The 19,818-nt window shown below is 38.5% G+C and overlaps 1 protein-coding gene across 7 annotated transcripts in view; it reads right to left on the bottom strand.

Annotated features, from left to right (window-relative positions):
- The window catches only part of NCKAP5 (NCK associated protein 5), a 959,339-nt gene that overhangs the window by 84,720 nt on the left and 854,801 nt on the right, over positions 1–19,818 (bottom strand). For all 7 annotated transcript variants that reach the window (XM_019454167.2, XM_019454177.2, XM_019454159.2 and 4 more), the window contains 2 exons: positions 19,382–19,559; positions 11,949–12,024 (listed from right to left, as the gene is read on the bottom strand). In XM_019454167.2, coding sequence (XP_019309712.2) covers positions 11,949–12,024; positions 19,382–19,559 — 254 coding nt within the window. The remainder of the gene's footprint in view (positions 1–11,948; positions 12,025–19,381; positions 19,560–19,818) is intronic.

Raw genomic sequence — 19,818 nt, 5'->3', positions numbered from 1 at the left:
CTCTGGCAGGATCTCTCTCTCCTTCCTTTTCCCCTCCCTCCCTTTCCTCCTTCCTCCCTCCCCTCCCTTTCCTTCCTTCCTTCCTTCCTTCCTTCCTTCCTTCCTTCCTTCCTTCCTTCCTTCCTAAATCACATCTACTTCTCAGTCACTAATTTTTCATCACCTTCACACATAAGCAGAACTGCTGGCTTTAACTGCACTTAAAGCACAGTCGGTTCAGCCAATCCATAATGTGTGGTCAACTCAGAATTATCTGTGGTCGACTGGACAAGAAAAAGACAAAAATTCAAGAGTTTCCCACAATCTCTGTTTCTGACTTATTCCTCTGACACTTGATGTACTTCAGAATTGATGATGAGTAACTTAATATGGGTGGTCAGGGCCGTGTTCCTTTCCTCCCCTCTCCCTCTTCTCTAGGCCAGTCTCTCTTCTGGAGATGATAAAGGGCCAGCCAAATGGTAGGAGGGAATGGAGTGCGGTGACGGATGCATGGTATAGACCAGAAGGATAAATGGAAGGCCCATTCAGCCCACAGATACTTGCCAAAATATATTTGTGTTTTGTTTTGGATGGTATTTTAATTTTTATCTTTTTTTTTTTTTAATTGTCAAACATACTATAAATACAGGAGTAGATACAACATATAGATTCATTTAAATCACCACCATAAAAGAACACCCATAGCCAACCTTAACAACAGAAAGAGTGTTTTTTAAGACACTCTTGTGCTCCTCTCTGGTCATATCCTTCTACTCCTACCTCTTCATAAGACAATCACAGTGTTGAATTTCATGTTACTCATCCACTTTCCATGTTATTTTTGTTTTTACAGTAAAAAAAATGACATTTTTATTAAATTTATATATAAGCTCATCTACAGAGTTGTACTGATTTATGATGTAAACATTTATTACTGTGGATACTTGTCTAAAAGTTTGAAAGACATGGCCATTCAAAAAATCTTGGCAAGGACATCAGGGAATATATGGCACAGTGACCACAGAAACATTGTCATAATAGAAAAAAATGGAAAACAATCCAAATGTTCATCAACAGTAGAAAGGATAAGTTTTAAAATATGCATGCTATGGAATACTATAGAGCAGTGAAAACTAATAAATAGTAGGTGCATGTACCCTCATAGATTCATCACAAAAACAATGTTGATATAAAAAAAGCCAAATGCAGAATACTGACAGTATGATTCTAGTTGTATAATGAGCAAAACTAAACAAAACTGTAATAAGGCTATCCAAATAAAAATGAATATTAAAAGATTACATGTGTATTATATATATATATGTGTGTATATATATATGCACACACATATACATGCATACATATATACACACGACAATTTCTTTACCCATTCATCTGTTGATACACTTCGATCATTTCCATATCTTGGCCACTGTGAATAACGCTGCAGTGGATGTGGACATGCAAATGTCACTTTGAGATAGTGATTTTACTTCCAAATAGAAAATAGAGGTATCACACAATGCAGCAACCCCACCTCTGGATAGGTATCCGAAGGAAATAAAATCCCTATCCCAATGTGTAGATTTCCTTTTATTTATCTTGCTTGGAACTAATTTGGCTTTCTGAAACTGAGAATCAGTAACTTTCTTTAATTTAGAAAATTCTTAGTCATGAATTCTTTTGATATTATGTTCACCCTGATCATTCCATTCCCTCCTTCGTGAGCTATTATTAGATGCATGTGGATTTTATCACCTCTTACTTAATGTATTTTACCCTCTCCTTCACTTATCCACCCCCTTGGTTCTCTGTGACACATTTTATATAATTGTTCAACTCTGTCTTTTAGTTGAGTAACACTCTCATCAGTGGTAATCAATACTAACAGCTTTTGATTTTTTGAAGTTCTTTGTATCCTTTTTTGATATCAAACTTTCATTTGTTTGTTTCTTTGTTACTGTTCATTTCCATTTGTGTTTACTTTGAATACATAAAATATTTTTATTTTACATCCTCTATTGGATAATTCTCAATTCTGCAGTCAATGCAGGACTTATTCTATAGCTTGCCTTTTTTTTCTTCCCTGCCACTCGCTAATGAAATTGTTATTTCCCCTTCTTAGTGATCTTCTATTGTGAGTTAATCTTCCTTGGAATTTTATCCGTGTGTAAAGTTTAGAGTGGTTGCATCAAGAGAAGATCTGCGTTGGATTCTGCCAGATTCCTACAAGCACTATCACCTTGAGTCTGCACTTTTTAAAACTTTTCATTACGATAAATTTCAAATATTCTCAAACAGTGGGGTTGCACGGCTCGAAAAATATTAATATTCTGCCATTCATGTCTCAACTATTCCAGTTTCTTCCAGTTTCTTCTCTGTAGTATTTAAAAGCACAGTTCAGAACACTTAAAAAAAATTCAAGCTGGGGGATTTAGGGGACACAGAGAGTGAATGAGTGCCTTGATCCACAGGAGTGTGAGCTAAGGATTCAATCTTCAGAGGAGACTTTTTTTTCCTTTTTTTCTTTCTTTCTTCAGCTAGAGTTAAGACTGAGTTGAGGCTAAGTTAGGAGCTTATCCTTACGGTCTTCCTCTGGGTTTGTTGCCACTGCTCTTGGGAATCCAGCCTGATGCGGGTGGGGAAGGCATGTTTTTGATCTAACACCTTGCCCTGCTCAGCCCCTGGGCTCTCATTATGTCAATAGTTTAGCTCCTTAACACCAGGCTCCAGGGAGGATGACAACTGTTCCATGTCATCCATATCTGAGGGACTTCAGTACTAAGTGAAAGTGAAGGCAAACTAGGACAGCTGGTCACCCTAGCCCTTGGTCATCAGACCCTGGGGTAAGTGCTGGTTACAGCACTTCCCCCCACTCCCCGCCATGGATTCTAGCTCTCTTGCCATCCCTGCCTCTGACACATTCCTTGTAGGCAGCTCCACCATGCATTTAAAAGAATATGTGTATTTTTATATTATATTCTACACTTTTAGTTGTGAAATTCTGGGAAAGGACTTTGAAATTCTAATCTGAAATATTGCCAGATAAAAGAAAGTCTCTGAAGATTTGCTTTTTACAATTGAGTCCGCATTTTAAAATGTATCATATGTCACATAAAAAATCTATATTTTTTGGCTTCTGGTGAAAAATGGAAGGACTTGGTTACATAGAACCAGCCTTCTTCTACAGTGACAATGGAAATTGACAAGTAGCTGCTCCCCTGGGGTGCGTTGTATTGTCTCCATTCCTTAAAACTCCCATCACTCATGTAATATATGCTTGTATATGCCAAGTCTGGCCTATCTCACTCATTGAACCGGGGGCTTATTGGAGTTTTCAACCCCCAACCAAGCAATCTACTAAAGGGATCCTTGAACTGTGGTGCCTGCAAGGTGGCCAAAAAAGTACCTAGCCATCATTTAGCATTCTTGGGGGTTGCTTTGGTTCACAGCTATGGACTGAGCTGGGTTTGGATGCTGGCTCCATTCCATACCAGCCATGTTGCTGAACAGAGTATGTAACCTTTCAAGACATCCATTTCCCCACTTGGAAAGGGTGACCATAGTATCTAAGCTGCAGGGTTGCTGTGTGGATAAAGCAAGGCAACATACATAAAACACGCTGGTCAGTGCCTAGCATATAGAAAGTTTTTAATAAACAGCAGATATTCATATATGACCATCTTACTTCTTTTAGAATTTACTGTCACACTGGGCAGGTTCCTGGTTCAGGGTCTGAGGCACTCTGCTTTTTGACTTTGTTTTGACCTTTTGCCTATTCCTTACTGTGCCATAAGTTACATACACGTGCTTATGTTTGCTTTAATTGAATGAACTTCCTCTTAAGAAATTGAGGGAACTCTACAAAATGAGGTCTATATATAGCTATTTCAGATTCTCCAACTTACACTGTACAGTGATAGGCCTTGGAAAAATGTGGGAAAAAGGGCAAAAATTATTTAATGTGTCTACCATTACCTATTTGGTGAGCCCTTTCCCCTTCTCGCACCTGGGTTAATTCCTGCCACCCACTAGGGCTTCAGGTCTGCCTCTGCCTGCAGCAGCTGAGTGTCCCCATCTGAAGAACACCATGCTTACCTTTCCTAAATGTCAAGCTATTCCTTCTTCTGATTCTCAGTTCCCTGGAAGGAGAATATACCAGCCTCATGACTCATCCCTTTAGGGTCTTGCTGGTACTAAGCTGAGAAATGCACTACTGCTATTAGTCAGTGAGGCTCAATGTGCACCCTTTCCAGAGACCAGGTATTGTGTAACAAGCCACTTGAGGGCCTTTCCTAAAGGGGTCACCAAAGGGTAGGGAATTCTAATATGCTACCAGGAGAGATCTTTTGGGGCAGAGACCCCTTTGGCAACCCTTAAATAATCCTGGGTGTCTACCCTTTCACGTAAATATGTGACTCTATTCATCAGAGCACACCATTCAGGAGGAATCAATATGGTGCATATATATAAAAAGGTGTTACAATTTTAAAAGTTGGAACATGAACATGAAAGTGATTGGATGGCCACTTCTGATCATGTTAGCCTTTCTTTAAAAATCTCCACAGTCTGTGTGTTATTCTGTAGGATAAATTTCGAATATCTAAGGCTGGCTTTCAAGGTCTCCACAATCTAGTCCCATCTTACAAACCAACTGTATCTGTACCTTATTCTCAAAAATTACTCTCTACTCTAGCCAAGCTGGTGTTCCATTAACTATCGTCCCCTGCAGTATGCCACATTCCTATCTTCAGGCCTTTGCTTACCCTCTTGCCCTTGAGTTGAAAGACATCTCCCTGTCCCCTTGGCTGATGAGATCCTAACCTTTAACGCAGTGGTTCCCAAACCTTGCTCCCCACCGGAATCACTTGGGGATCTTTAAAAAGACACTAATGGGTAGCTCTTATCTCCAGAGCTTGTGATGTGTTATGGGGTGTGACCTGGGCATCAGCATATTTAAAATTTTTTATGTTTATTTACTTTGGGGGGGAAGGGCCAAGACAGAAGGAGATGCATGAAACAGGCTCCAGTCTCTGAGCTGTCAGCACAGAGCCTGATGTGGGGCTCAAACCCATGGACCACAAGATCATGACCTGAGCCAAAGTTAGATTCTTAACAGACTGAGCCACTCAGCTGCACCTGGGCATCAGCATATTTAAAGACTTCCCAGGGGATTCTGATTTGTAGCAAAGTTTGGGAAACACTGGTGTAAATGGAAAATTCACTTTAACTTCAATATCTTATTCTCTTACTTTTGTCTTTTCCTCACACATGAAAATCAACCTTCCTGGCTTTACCAAAGCTGGATTCTACACCAATCTGTACACTCATATGTATGCAGAGTATTCCTGTAACTTAATCTATGATCACAGTGTATCTGTTGGCTTTTCTGTCTCCCTACTAGATGGCTGTTCGCACACTAGAGGCACTGTGTCTTACTCATCCCATATCCCCAGCATCTAACCCAGGTCGTGGTTTGTAGAAGATACTCAGTATAGGCTTGTGGACCTAAATAGAACTCAGCTTCCTGGTGTAATCTATAGGAGCAAATATTTTCCAGGAGTAAAAAAAAAAAAAAAAAAAGTCATACATTCAACTCTCCAAGTCTACAAATCTCTATCTCTAGTGAAAGAAAAACAAACAGAGGAAGGGAGTCACAGACCAGACTTTAGTAGGCTCATAAATACAGAAATCTCCACCAGAGCCTCAGCTAGTGACTCTCTCTGGTAGTTAGAGGGAAGTACTTATCAGAAACAAGTTTACAGATGACAACAACAGAAACCCAGCCACAAAGGAATGAAAAAAACAAAACAAAAGCAAAACCAAGGAGGATGACCTGTAATATTCCAAGCACAGGACTTAGTATGTAATGGATATTCAGTGGATGAAAATTGATATTACTCTTTCCAGTCCTTGTCAGAAGAAATCAGATGGTCCTATTTCCATGGTTCTACCTTCCTGACAGGTAGTCATGGCTGTCAGATGCAAAGCTTCCCCTTTAGAGTTTGTCACTTGCAGTTGTAAATTGCAGAACTCTATGTAGTCACATGGAAGTGTCCTTTCCCAACCTATTACTTTATAGTACCTCTTAGATGTCCAATTTAGGTACACTACTCCATCTTATTCCCCATCCATAGACATTATTATCTAAATAGTTCTCAGTCCAGTGCCAGTCTGTTAGCAGTCAACAGAACATCATTTACTAAAATTGTTATTGAGAACATTTGTACTTCCCACTCACATTTTGTTTTGATCAATAACTCACCCTTTCTACAATTAAGCTTAAACATGTCGGCACACTATTTAAAATGTGACATTTGACTTAAATAGCCATCTATCAAAAGTTGTAAAAGTCTCATCAAGTTTCTACAATATGCTTTAATTTTATTTTTAGTATGAATGACACTCCCTGTATACAAAATTCCTGATTTTTTTCAAGTTTTCTCAGTGGGGAAAATTGGTAATATTCTCAAAATGAGACAGATTATTATCATTAACTTTAATTGACTGGCACCTATAGTCCTGAAAGGCCTGGTACCCTCTTGGTTTTAATTCTAGAGAAAGGAAAATTCTAGATACATTATATTTCAGAGAAGATTTATGTGAGCCTTTATATACTTTGTGGGTGACTAAGTATATATTACTCATAGACACAGTGGTGGCAAACTAATCCCAGATCAATATATTTTCTCAAAAAGTTACTCAAGATTAACTATACTAATAGAGAGTGGTTGCTCAGGTCATGCAAAACAAAAACTAAGCATACATCATTAAAATTCTGTATTTTCCAAAAACTCTTCAAATTTATTTTCTATAGTTTTCTTAAATTACAGTGACAATTTATGTTTCTACCAAGGAGGTAAGCTTCGTAGGGGGTGAGCAGCAGGCTAAAAATGGTATGTGTCCTCTGAAAGCCATTGCCCCTTTCTTCCAAAGAACTTCCTTTTTTGTTTTTCCTCTTGGACATATGGCTTGCTGCCTGGCATGTTTCCTATCCTATGTACTACATACTGGCCAATGGCAGAAGGCATGGGTCAACTGCTAGGAAATATTCACAAAGGGATCTTGCTGGTTGGAAAGTGAATGGTTTTTCAAGCCATCTTGAACCATGAAGTGGCCTTGGGAATGGAAAACATATAAACCAGAGGGGCAAGATAGGAGAAGTCTGGCACTGTCCTAACATCCTGGATTACCTTCTTCTGGACTGTCCTGCGTGACAGCAAGAAAATTCTGTTGTTATTTAAACCGCTGTATTTTGGGGTATCGTTCACTTCCATCTGAATCTAACCCTACTGATACTAATAATTAAGGGAAATCCAGTCTTGGATTGAAAATAATTGTGGTCTGGGTAATTCAAGCTGTATAATCTATGTACAGATAATGACGGTTGACCATATTGTATTAGGTCATTAATATTGATGAGGGAGCAAAAGGCAAGCTAAGGACAAAGCAAAGCTAACACCCTTGCACCCCCTAGCCCCAACCATGTTGCAATATGTTTGCAACTGTCTTAATGATTTACAAGAAAAAAGCAATCTCTAGAAACCTATAGACTCAATTTCCTGGAGCCCTAATATCTCCCCTCCATAGGACAGAAAATCTTATATGATCACTCTTCACAGCCCCAGTGCAGCCTTTTCTTTCCATGATCCTGTCCCTATGCTTTAATAAAATCACCTTTTTACACCGAAGACATCTCAAGAATGTTGGCCGTAGGCTCTGAACCCCAACACTCCAAACCACATCAATATTAATATAATAAGATAGGTTCCAGAACTCATTCCATTCGGATGAGATCCACATCTAGGTTTTGATTCTTAAATTCTCCATGTAACTGAGGTACTTGATTCAAGAGTCTGTGAGACTTTCTCTTTCTCTCCTAAGAACCACAGCCAGAGACACTTTGACCTCAGTCCAGGCCTTCTCTCCTCTGCTGTGTGAAGAAGCTACTGCATTCCTTGACCTTCATTGGAATGTGACAATAGAAACTATGTGTCATATGACCCTTTCATCCTTTCTGTTTGTATCAAACTCCAGATTGGGCACAATGCTATGTGGATTCCATGCTGTATGGCTGAGTGAGAAAAGATTAGGAGAACGAGGTCTGTATATTAGGCAGAGGTGAAATGGTGATTGTAGCCGGTTATCTAAATCTTCTCTACTTGGCTCAACACAGCTTTGTCCCACTGCTTAGCCTTCAGGCAGTCTATTTCTCAAAAGTACAGTTATATGACAAAATAATTTTCCTCCCTGGCACTGTGCCTTGTGCTATTTATTGTCTGAAATGAGGTTAATTCTGTCCTTTCTTCCTCACCCCATAATTTGCTCAAACCAGTGATGTGAATGCCTGAAACTTTAATACAAGTTTCAAGAGTTCCTCTTAACTGGAGGTAAAACTTTTCTTGAGTCTTTGTTATAATGCAAATATGTGACCTGAAAAGATACCTGCTTCACCTATTACTCCACTGATGTGAGTTAGTCTACCAGATTGGCTAGCTAAAGTCTAGGAGAGAGCAAGGGATAGTGAAATGAAATGTCCCGGGAAAATGGAAATAAACTGGTGAATAGTCTGATAAGTAAGTCAAAGGGGATCTTTATTGAGTACCTGTTATCCTCCTGCATAATATATTAGCTGCTGGCTAAGGCCAGTTTGGGGAAGAATGGAAAAAGGAGGAGGACAGAAAGATCACTTGGGGGAAATTCCTGAGGTGGGTAGGAGGGTACCAAGCAACTCCACAGAGCTACCCAAAGAAAGCCAGATTCTTGGGGCTAGACAATGCCCTTTGTCATGCTCTCCTTTGGTCATAGGAGCCAGAAGCCTTCCTTTAGAACTAAGAGACAAAGAGGGCAACCAGCCAACAGGGGAGGGTAAACAGATTTCATGCAGCCATGGGGCACTGGGACATTTGACCATTGGGCTATTGGACAGATTATTCTTTATAACTCTTTTAAATTTGGAGAAAATAATACATATCCTTCATTTCACTAGAGCCTACCATGAATCCTTGTTTTCTTGGATATCATTCAATTCTGCTTGGTTTCTTCCTTAAACTCCTCAAAAGACATTTCCTCCTCTTTAGAGGAATTTCCAGATCCTCTGCCTCTGCTTAGAGGATTATTTTTGATACTATCACTGGCCAGTGTTCTTAATATGAAACAATGTTTTTTGAATTCCTACTGATCATTTAATCCCATTAGATAATTAATATAATACACAGGGTGAACCTATTATAGTTAAATAGCAGGAAAGAACAATTAGAAATATGAGCTTTGTGATCATTTGTGATAGCACTTCTATTAGGCTGGGCTAGTCATTTTCTTGTTGTTTATTAACGTGGAAGTCTGACATTTATCAGGGTGATTTTAAAGAAAAAAATCTAGTTGTATTATTTTAGTTAATTTATGAATCTTGAATTTCAATATAAAGTAGGCTTAGTTAATGCTACTTTATGTTATAACCAACTCCTAATATTTTGATTAAACTAACATGACAAAAATGTAAACATTCAGATTCACAAATTTTCTGATTATTCTTCTTTGTTAATGACATTAGCTGTTATTTGGTTAGAAGGATAACATATTTAGATTTGCTCGGTTGCAAAGCATATTCTATGCTTATATAACATTTTGAGGCTATGTGACAATACTTAGCTTAGACAAAATGAAGAATATTGGGTTTACCAGCATGCTAAAAATACCTTCTCAGTCATTCTTGTGGAATAAAAAGAAATACCCACTTGTTTGTTGAGTCTCCTTCAGTCTTCAAATGGATGAAGTTTTTACAAGGTTTGCAGTGATCTTATGGATCGATTAACCCAGGGAATGTTCTCAACCCTGTTCTCTCTGCTACCTTATGCAATAAAGAGTAGCAATATACTGACTTTCCCAGCATCCTTTGCAGCTAGGATTGTCTTTATAATCTGGTTCTCCTCAACAACATGTAAGATGGAGTCTAGCAGGTGAATTGTGATGGAGCTTTTACTCTTCCTTATACTTTGCGCCTTGAATATAAAGGAATGCCCAGAGTGGTGGAAATCAATTTGCAACCCAACAGGTCTGAGGACAAAAAGCCAGGGCTTTTGATAACATTGTTGAGCTGCTACCCATCTTTCATGTTTTTCTTCTTCCAGTTTTTTTAATTGTGTAAAATGATCAAATGGCTTATTCCATATAATGATTACTCAGATTTGCAGTTGTCGTTTTATTGGTAGCCGATAGCAGCTTATTCACATAGTTCCCCCCTAGTTTGAGGAGATAAATCTCCATAGCGTGAAGACCAGGTCAGGTCTCTGTCATAAGCATGGTCCAAATTTACTTCCAGGAGAGTAATCTAAAGCAGCACTTTCCAACAGAGCTCTGTGTGATGATGGAAATGTGCACACAGACCACATAGGATATGTAGCCAGTGAGCACTTGAAATGTGTGTAGTGCCACTGAGGAACTTAATTTTTAATATGACATAGTTTTAATGAATTAGAACTGAACCTGAAATGGCGACATGTGGCGACTAGCTATTGGGTCAAACAATGCAAACCTAAAAAATCACTAGCCTATGAAAGCATACATTACTGTAGTTCTTTTGAAAAAAAATCAGCCTCTAATTTTATATGTTATTTTACAGGCCCGAGAACACCTCATTATAGAAAAATGATGATCCAGCAGGGCATTACATAGTGTCATGTTTGAAGGTTGTTAAACAATATTTAACTTGCATATTAGCTAGCTACACAGAACTGATACCAATTTAAGCATTTTACATTGACAACTATAATAAAAGATGTCTTCTTGGAATAATAATCTTATTCAGACTGCACTCATTCAGCTGTTTGTTAAGGTTTTTGGCTCCTCAATTACAAATGGAAAGAATAATAATGGAGTGCAGGTCTCATTAAGCTGTGGGGGTACAATAACTCTGAGAGAAACTGTAAGTTACAGTTTGCAGAAGACTTCCGGGTACACGAGAAAACCAGCCATGGAGGGTCTCTATAGGACCCAAAGAGTGGGGAGGTGCTTGAAGCTGGCAGCTGAAGATACAGGAGCAGTGGATACTCTAACCAGACTAGAAACCAGAAATGTGTGGGGCTGTCATGCCCTAGAACATAGGATTCGATATCAACTGCTATACCCAAATGTGATTAGAAGAAATTATTCCATCATGCCTTGGTATCTGGTGTAAAATTCCTTAATTGGCATGCTTGCTTTCATAGCTATTTTTGGAGCCTGAGGAAAAACTTATTCTGTCATCATCCAAGGTGGCTGCTATCACCTGACAAGGATTATAGTCACAGACAACTACCCCACCAGTTACCTCCTGGCTGCTGAAAACAGGTCAGCAAAAGGTCAGCAAAGTCTTTTCGTGTTGGGAAGCTGAGTTCCTTCCACCTAGGCCTAGGCACGATTTTAAGAAATAGCTGACAAATCAAACTTATTTCACACACACGGATACTTGTAATCAGGGTTCTAACAGAAATGATGAAGAAAATGAGTTGTGAAGTTTCAGCAAGCCATGTACACCGAAATCTATTAGGTTCTGTGTGTAAAACATATTCAATTAAAAAATGATTCCATTTAAGAAAGCTACCACCCCACATTTCTATGGCAGTTGTGCAGAATGCTTCTTGAGACAATTATAGAAGCTGGATCGATTCAAAGTTGATTTTTTTCCTCAGAGAAATTATTTACACTCAGCATTGTTTTCATTTCATCCTGACAAGTACCTACTTCTCATCAGTTTGCAGCGCATTGCTCTGAAAACACACATGTTTTCTCTATAGGTCCTGCTTTGAACCACTTACTTTATGGTAGCTTCCAATGCCTGAGAAGATAAAAGGAAGCCTGTGTGAGAGGTTAAGACCCAGTGCTCACAGAGGTGAGGCATGGGACGTGCTCTGTAGGAACACACTGTGTCTGCAAGAAGGTTGCATTAAAAAAATATCACCCATGAAGATGTACATGACGTGGATGTTTACCTATGATGTGGCTCTGAAATGTGGGCTCCGCGATCACATCTTCATCCTCTTGCAGGTCTCCGCTTGCTTCTTTTATCTGCGGCAAGAAGAAAATACTGTAAGTTCTTCTTTATTACATTCAACAGATTGTCCGCAATCCTCAGAATGGTGGTTGGTTCTGTAACAAATGTGGGCATGTGTGAGTCAGCTTGTGTATGTACATATACATATACAAAGATTCTTCATTCACTTGGCTTTATGACAAGTTTTAATCACAAGAGCATATTTTCAGAAATATAACCCCAGACCTGAAAATGAGGATTTTCAGGGTAACTAATTCTCCAAAAAAAATTAGAGATAATAGCGTTGGCTTTTAATACTTAATAAAGTCATAGCTGTTAGGAAAAATTAAAGTCAAAGGACATATAATTCCTCCAGAGACAGTGACTTTCACCACAAGTTATTTTAATAAGAAGAAAGAAATATACTTAGATCTCCTGACCCTTTCCTGGAATGTAACTCTCTAAGAAAATTATTTTTTTTGTTCTTTCTGTGATGAAACATAAGGTGACTATGATGTATGCTTAGTGGACTAGAGCAGTGACACATTTATATCGATTTTTTAGGTCAAAAACATTCCCCTTATATTTCAGTTGAAATATCCAGATGCTGAAGGGGGTAGCATTCAGCAGAACTCTAGAGACCTGAATAAAGTCACAGTGTTTTACAAATGAGAATTCTGAGATCCAGTAAGTTTCCATAAACATATTGTAAGTGGAAATGCTGGGATTACAACTCAGGTCCCCTCCTTCTCAATCTAGTGACAGTAGTAGCAACAATAACATTATCAGTACCAACCATAATTTAAGATTTTTTTAAGTATATTTATTTTCAGAGAGAGAGAGAGAGAGAGAGAGAGACAGAGACAGAGAGAGAGACAGAGAGAGAGAAAGCAAGTGCAAGAGATGGGGAGGGGCAGAGAGAGAAGGAGAGAGAGAGAATCCCAAGCAGGCTCCTAGCTGTCAGTGCAGAGCCCGATGTGGGGCTCAAACTCACAAACCATGAGATCATGATCTGAGCAGAAGAGTCAGATGCTTAACCGACTGAGCCCCCCAGGTGCCCCGGTACCAGCCATAATTTAAAAAGCAAGCTCTTAAATACTATAGAGCAGGAGCTGTTTGAGCTCTTAATGCCTATGATCTCATAATCCTTAGAATAATGCTAGGTGCTATTGTTAGCCTCCTCTTCCTGAAGAAACAGACAAGTAATTACCCAAGTGGTGGAACCAGGATTCAAACTAAGTAGTACCAACTCCAGATTTGTGTTCATTTGAGGGAAATTTGTTGTTCTCAAATGTCCATTTGACTATGCCAGTAGACTTGGCTTCAATATCAAGGCAGCTTGTGGTCCTTGGCAGAATGACCCAAAAAGCCCTTTTAAAATATATCCCCATCGGTCACCTGGGCAGCCAATGATAATGATGTGAACCATGCACTGAATGCAATGGAGTTCTGCTTAGGCACATGCATTAGAGGCTGTCAGTGGACATGTGCAGGGGCTTGAGTGGAATGCCAAGAAACTCTTATTTCATACTTGCAATGTTGAAAGTCATATGGTGCATAATGACCTTGAGATACATTTAGCTTTTACCTATTTTTCATATTTAATGGAATAAGACCAATATTTATATCTTAAGACTGCAGTTCCAATATCAGAATGTAATTGGTGCTTATTCTGTATATGCTGATAGTCAGACGGTGGTGGACTCAAGAGAGTATGTAGATGGCTACCTGAACCTCACAAGGAGAGACCAAGGGTTCAATATCCAGAGGCCATGCTTCCTCACTTTCTTTCCTCATCAGCCTTTTGCTCTGCAGGCATCCCCCTGTTTGTTAGCATGTCCAGAAGAGGAAAGTTAGGGAACGGGGCAGGGTGTGGTCGGGGGGGAAGCCTTCATCAATAATCTCTGTTTTCAGTAGTGGACATTTATGCACAGCAGAGAAGAAAAATGCCATGAGCATCAGCAAGGCTAATGTGTTACTTATTTGCCTTCCAAGCTTTGCCTAGCTCAGGGATCTGTTTGTGACAAGGCGATCAAAAGACTCACTGAAAAAGGGATCCCAAAACACCTTCATTTCCATCAACCCAATCTGAAGCTTCCAACCTCATTTATAGACACATCAAGGAAATCTGTTTGTATTTTCAGTGCATACCAACTCTTATGCCAACATATTTAATGTTTTTCCTTACCTGTTATGTAAAATAATATTTCCTTTAGGTTTTCCTAAACTGGGGGTGCCCTGCTAACCTGCTGGAATGTAGATGAATCATCATCTTTATCAGCCTGTGAGATTCTAAACTAAAGATTCCAATAATTAAAATAAGATTCTCATCTTACAGATGAGGAAGAGGCTCATACAGGGTTAGTGATCTCTTCAAGGTCAGAAAGGATTTCAGTTTTAGAGGGGGCACTCCTGGCCCCTATTCATTGCTATAATTAAATTTTTCATAGTGCATGATACTGTCACAGATGTCCTTTCTAGACCTTCCCAAGAACTAGGATATTTTTTTAGTGTCTGCCAGTTAGATATGTAGGCAGTACTCCACGTATATACAAGCAACATTTTTATTTAAGAGTAGCAAAAATTTTCCAAGTGTATGTGTGTGTGTGTGTGTGTGTGTGTGTGTGTGTGTGTGTGTGTGTTTAACTTCCCTGCTTCCCTTCCCTTCTTGTTTCCTAACCAATCTGTGGAACTTCACCACCACTTTTCTCCAAGTATCATATTCAAGACAGAAAAAAAAAGGCCATCCTTTTGTCCTACCTTTCAGCTCTCTGTCAGAACTTTTCTAGGGCGTTCTGTGCTTAACAGCAAATGTTAAACGTGGCCTCTGGGTATTTATCAGAGGAACAGGGCTTGTAGACAAGGTCCCTGGTTCTTTCAGTTTTCCTAGGCTGATGACCCGTGAGGAGTAGATGACCCATGAGAGGAAAATCCAAAGGAGATGGGTGAAGAACTAGCAAAGGAGTGGAAAATGAGGCATGCCTCAGAATGGCATACTTGTTGGTTCTAATCATCTATACAAGTAGATTCCAATGTGAAGTGGCGAGGAATTAAAAAAAAATCCATTTGCCTATGGAAATGAGGGGCATGATTTGTTTTGGCAGCAGATTCCCCTTGCTAATTATATTTTTCATCGGCTGAATTTAAAATGAATTTTCATTCTTGATCGCACAGGGTCTGGGTATTGGTGAGTCATTGTAGGAACTTTGCTGGGGATCAGGGGCTGCCAACTCAAGATTAAGAATTTGCCAAAGATAGGCACAAGTGGGACGATCTTCACATGACGAAGCCCTTCAAAGATAGGAGTGGTCACAAAACCCAGAAGTTTGGCTCAGAAAAGAATAGTGATTAGAGATGTAGAATTTTCTCAAGCATTGTTCTACCAGAAACAGACACAACCTAATGTCAGTAATGTCCTATTTGATAAGAAGTAGCAGGTAATTCAAGCAATAACTATGGGCTATTTTTGGTTTAAGTTTGTTGTCAGTATGTCAGGGGCCTTCTAATGGTACACTTCCAACTTCTGTCCATCTTTTGGGGTCTGCAGTTGTAGTCAAGAACTGTACCAAATACTAATCCCTAACAGGAAACCAGTAAAGTGTCACTGTGCCCATTATATTCTATTCACCCCTACAATTAGAAAAGGCAGGGAGGAATGAGTTTACAAAGGACCCTGGAGGAAAATGGAAAAAATAATTCAACACATGCACACACAGACACACACCCAACATTTGGGGATACCCTTCATTTGGAATTCTGCTTCTATGTCTTCTATAAATCATCCCAACATAAACTGCTTCCCAGAAAACAACATTTATTGCAAAAGAACAGAATATAATGAACCTAAGTGAGACAAGAAGCGATCTTTGGAAGGAAAACTCTAAAAGGCATTACTTTTAGAAAAGTTAGTCATTTAAAAAAAATTGCAGGAGGAGGTCAAAATATGCATGCTTCTTATTAGCATCAAAATGCATTTAGTACAGAACTGTTCAATTAAGGATGTTGAAATTACAACATTTTGCAGAACTTAATAAGATGATAACAATTTGCGTAATTATTGTACTATTTTATGCTATTTCATCACCACCATATCATTTTCATGGGATAGTATTTGATGCTTTTTTTATTAGCATATGTGATTTTTTTCACACTATGGGACACTGGCTGAAAAAAATACTCATAATTTAAATTAAAATACCCATATTAAAACGGCCATCTCTTCCCAGCGCATGAAGAAGGTATACGATCTCGTTAATTTTGTTAACAATTTTTATTTTGTCCAGTGATAGTCAAGTAGGAGCCTGGAGCTGTCTTCCCTTGAGACTTCTTATTACACAAAATTATCTGAATCCATAGGAAGGAAGGATTTATAACACATAGCAAGTAGAGTGCATTTCTTTCTTTCTTATTTACTTAATACCTATGCAATCTTTCCTGGGGATGCCTCTTCCCATCTTGTCATGATTTTATATAATTCAAGTAGAAGTACAAAGTAACATGGCCCTTGTCTAAATTACACAAAAATTAGAGCTAAGTGGTCTGTGAATGATGGCCTAAATGGGGACATAAGCCTCTAATTAAGGTTCTGAAAAGAGAAAAAGATTGAATTCAGCAAAGAATTAATGGGACTTTTACACATATTTTAAAATGTATCTAGCAATCCTGAAAATGGGTATTGATATGCAGCTACCAGTGAATGCAGTGCAGGTCTGCTACATACATGAATTTGTTACATGTATGGAAATGCTCATGTATCAGCATAGATTAGAATACAGTCCCTGAGGACCCTCATAACTGAATATAGTCTTGGTGTGTAAAGGGAAGAGATGGTGGTATATTATAACATTTTGAACAGTGATTTCACTAAAAAACAAAACAAAACAAAACCCATGTGACACGTAATGTATTATGCGTAGCTACTGTTTTCATCCCGAGTGAATACTGTCAGAAAGATTCTCTGCAATAGAGTTTAAAATAAGCAAATGGGAAATTTACCTTGAGCTCTAGTAGGGGAAAATTCCCTCAAACTCTGAATTTTAAGAGGTTCATGGGCATTCCCATCAATGTGCTATGGTATTACAATATATCCTATTTTGCAACTAATGTCCTTCCTGTACAGGCTGATAACATATAATAAATAGGTTTTCACTGCTAGTCTTGTACTAGTCCCAAAGGAGACTATGGCAATGTCCTTTCTGAAATTAGTAATTTTAGTCCATTCCACATTGATGATTATGGAGATGAAACAAAAAAACCCCACTGCATTTTACATTAAAAAAAAAAAAAAAAAAAAAAAAAAGACTAGGTGGTCAACTATCCAGGTTAATAATATTCCTCTGTATGGAAAAGCTTCCCAGCATGACTAATTTCCTCTTGCAGCTAACTAGAAAAAATTAGCATATCCCTATTGATTATGTATTTTGGGGTGGTTAAGTAATCTTTGTACTTCACAGAAAATAATAAGAATGTTTCTTGCTGATATTCTGGAAGGACCAAAGGACACTTATTACTACCCTGAAATGTAGTAATTCAGTGAAAGACTGAAGACGAGAGACAAAAAGCACAGAAATTACTGTAGTGTTAGGAAGTAACGAGAAAGTAAAAATGAAATTGTGAAAGCCAAACAAAGGTTTTTTGTTTTTTTGGTATTTCTGTGCAGCAAAGATATATACCCTAAGCTGTCAGAAACATATTAAATGGGGCATAGTTAAATTGAGTGCCTCTGATAAGAGGCTCTGCCAGGCTATCAAAGTTTTAGATCAGTTGGATTGAATTTCTGGCATATTGCACGTTTCCACACTGTTCATTCTCTCTTTCCTTTCGGTGACACTACAAGGGCAGCCTTACATATGCTTATAATTTGTGATTTTACAATGCGGGGGACATCTACATTTTCAAAGAAGGGAGGATACCATGGAAGCCCAGAAGAAAAAGGTGGGGGGGTGGGGGTGGGGTGGGGGGGGGGAACTTTTGCAAGGACCTAGTTTGCAATATGACTTCAGAGCATTTGAAAAAAAAAAAAACAAAAAAAACCCCAAAAACTTTATAGCTCTTCCGAGTCCAAAGCTATTTGAAAGAAAAATGTGCATTTGTGTTAAATTAAATTATGTCTATGAAATTCTAAGGGATCCTAAATATCAAGAATTAATTAAACTAGTAATTAATAATAATGAATGCCAATCATGATTACTTCTAAAATCTCCTGTGAAACACTCTAGAAAAAAAATGTATAATTACTTTATATTTCAGGTTTTCCCTAAGAAAATGGTAGTATGTACCATATTTTACAATCTCTTTTATTATAGTACAAAAACATATGGATACAGTAATTCTATAAAAAGAATTTCTTTTTGTTTGTGGAAGTGCTTCAAAACTTATACAAAGGAACAATAAATATCACCAAATCAATTATGCAAGAACAGAAAGAAGGTAAGGAGAGCAAATGCAATTTAAGGTAATTTTAAAACCAAAATATTATTTGAAACAAGCATATCCTGGGGAAATATAAAAATACTCTTTCATTTTTTAAATATTTATTTTTGAGAGAGGGAGAGGGAGAGGGAGAGGGAGAGAGGGAGAGAGGGAGAGAGGGAGAGGGAGAGAGAGAGAGAGAGAGAGAGAGAGAGAGAGAGAGCTCACATGACACATGAGCAGGGCAGGGGAAGAGAGAGAGGGAGATAGAGAACCCCAAGCAGACTCCATGCTGTCATCACAGAGCTAGACTTGGGACCAGATCTCATGAATCATGAGATCATGACCTGAGCCAAAATCAAGAGTCAGCCACTTAACAACTGAGCTACCCAGGCCCTTTCATTTCTTAAAAGAAATTACCCCTGAGTTGAGTTTTTCACTTCATAATTAAGAGACTCAATAATAGGGAATCAAGTTCCAAAATAGATTTCTTCAATACTTTCTGTCTAGGTGAGAGGAATTGGTACATACAGCTTTCAGAAAAAAAAAAAAAAAAAAAAAAAAAAAAAAGAACAGTGCTTAAATCGAGCCATCAAAATAGCCAACAATCTCTCCAATTGTTTAGCACTATTATGTTTTATAATCATGTCCACGCCTTTTTGTGTTGTTGGAAATGAAGGAAATGATCATCAAAATAAATCCCCTGCACAGGAGCCTAATCTGAAGATGACACCAGCCTGTCAGTTGCAGGCACTCTGGTTATACTGCCCTGAAAGGCAGCTAACCCAGAAAAGATCCTGGAGGCAGAGACTCCATTTGCAATATTGCTCTCACTTCTCTGCTGTCACCAGGTGTCTCTCCTTTTCCTTGAACTTTCTCCCCCCATTCACCTGATAATCTTGTGCTTGTACATTGCCATCAGCTTAGCTAGAAAGAACCCAACCAGATTCACTTCATAACCAGGATGGGGGGAGCACTTACCAGGGAGCTTTTCGGTATTTCCACATCGGCTTTGGTTTTGATGTTTTTCTTGTGGTTTCCTTGAGTGCTCGTAGAGCTGCTGGTGAGGCAGGAACCCTGGGAGCTGCCCTTTAACACACTCCTGCAGGAAACATTATTTGATCCACTTTCTGTCTGTTGAGCGGCTTTCTTATCAACTCTGCAGGTAGAAAGTGATTCCTCTGATAAATTACATTGCTCTTCTTCAATCACTACTTTTCCCAATCCTTTGATGTTTAAGGTAACCTCTTTGTATCTCTTTGTCTTTAAACCTTTGAGTGATAAATGTTTGTCAGTGGCCTTGATCAGATCTTCACCTGACATCCCAGGAGTGTGTCAGTTTAGATTTGATATTTATTTATTTATTTATTTATTTATTTATTTATTTACTTACTTACTTACTTACTTACTTACTTACT

Source organism: Panthera pardus, unplaced genomic scaffold (assembly GCF_024362965.1).
Source record: "Panthera pardus isolate Hobbes unplaced genomic scaffold, ASM2436296v1 HiC_scaffold_10, whole genome shotgun sequence".
Taxonomy (NCBI): domain Eukaryota; kingdom Metazoa; phylum Chordata; class Mammalia; order Carnivora; family Felidae; genus Panthera; species Panthera pardus.
This window is presented reverse-complemented; position numbering and strand designations above follow the sequence as displayed.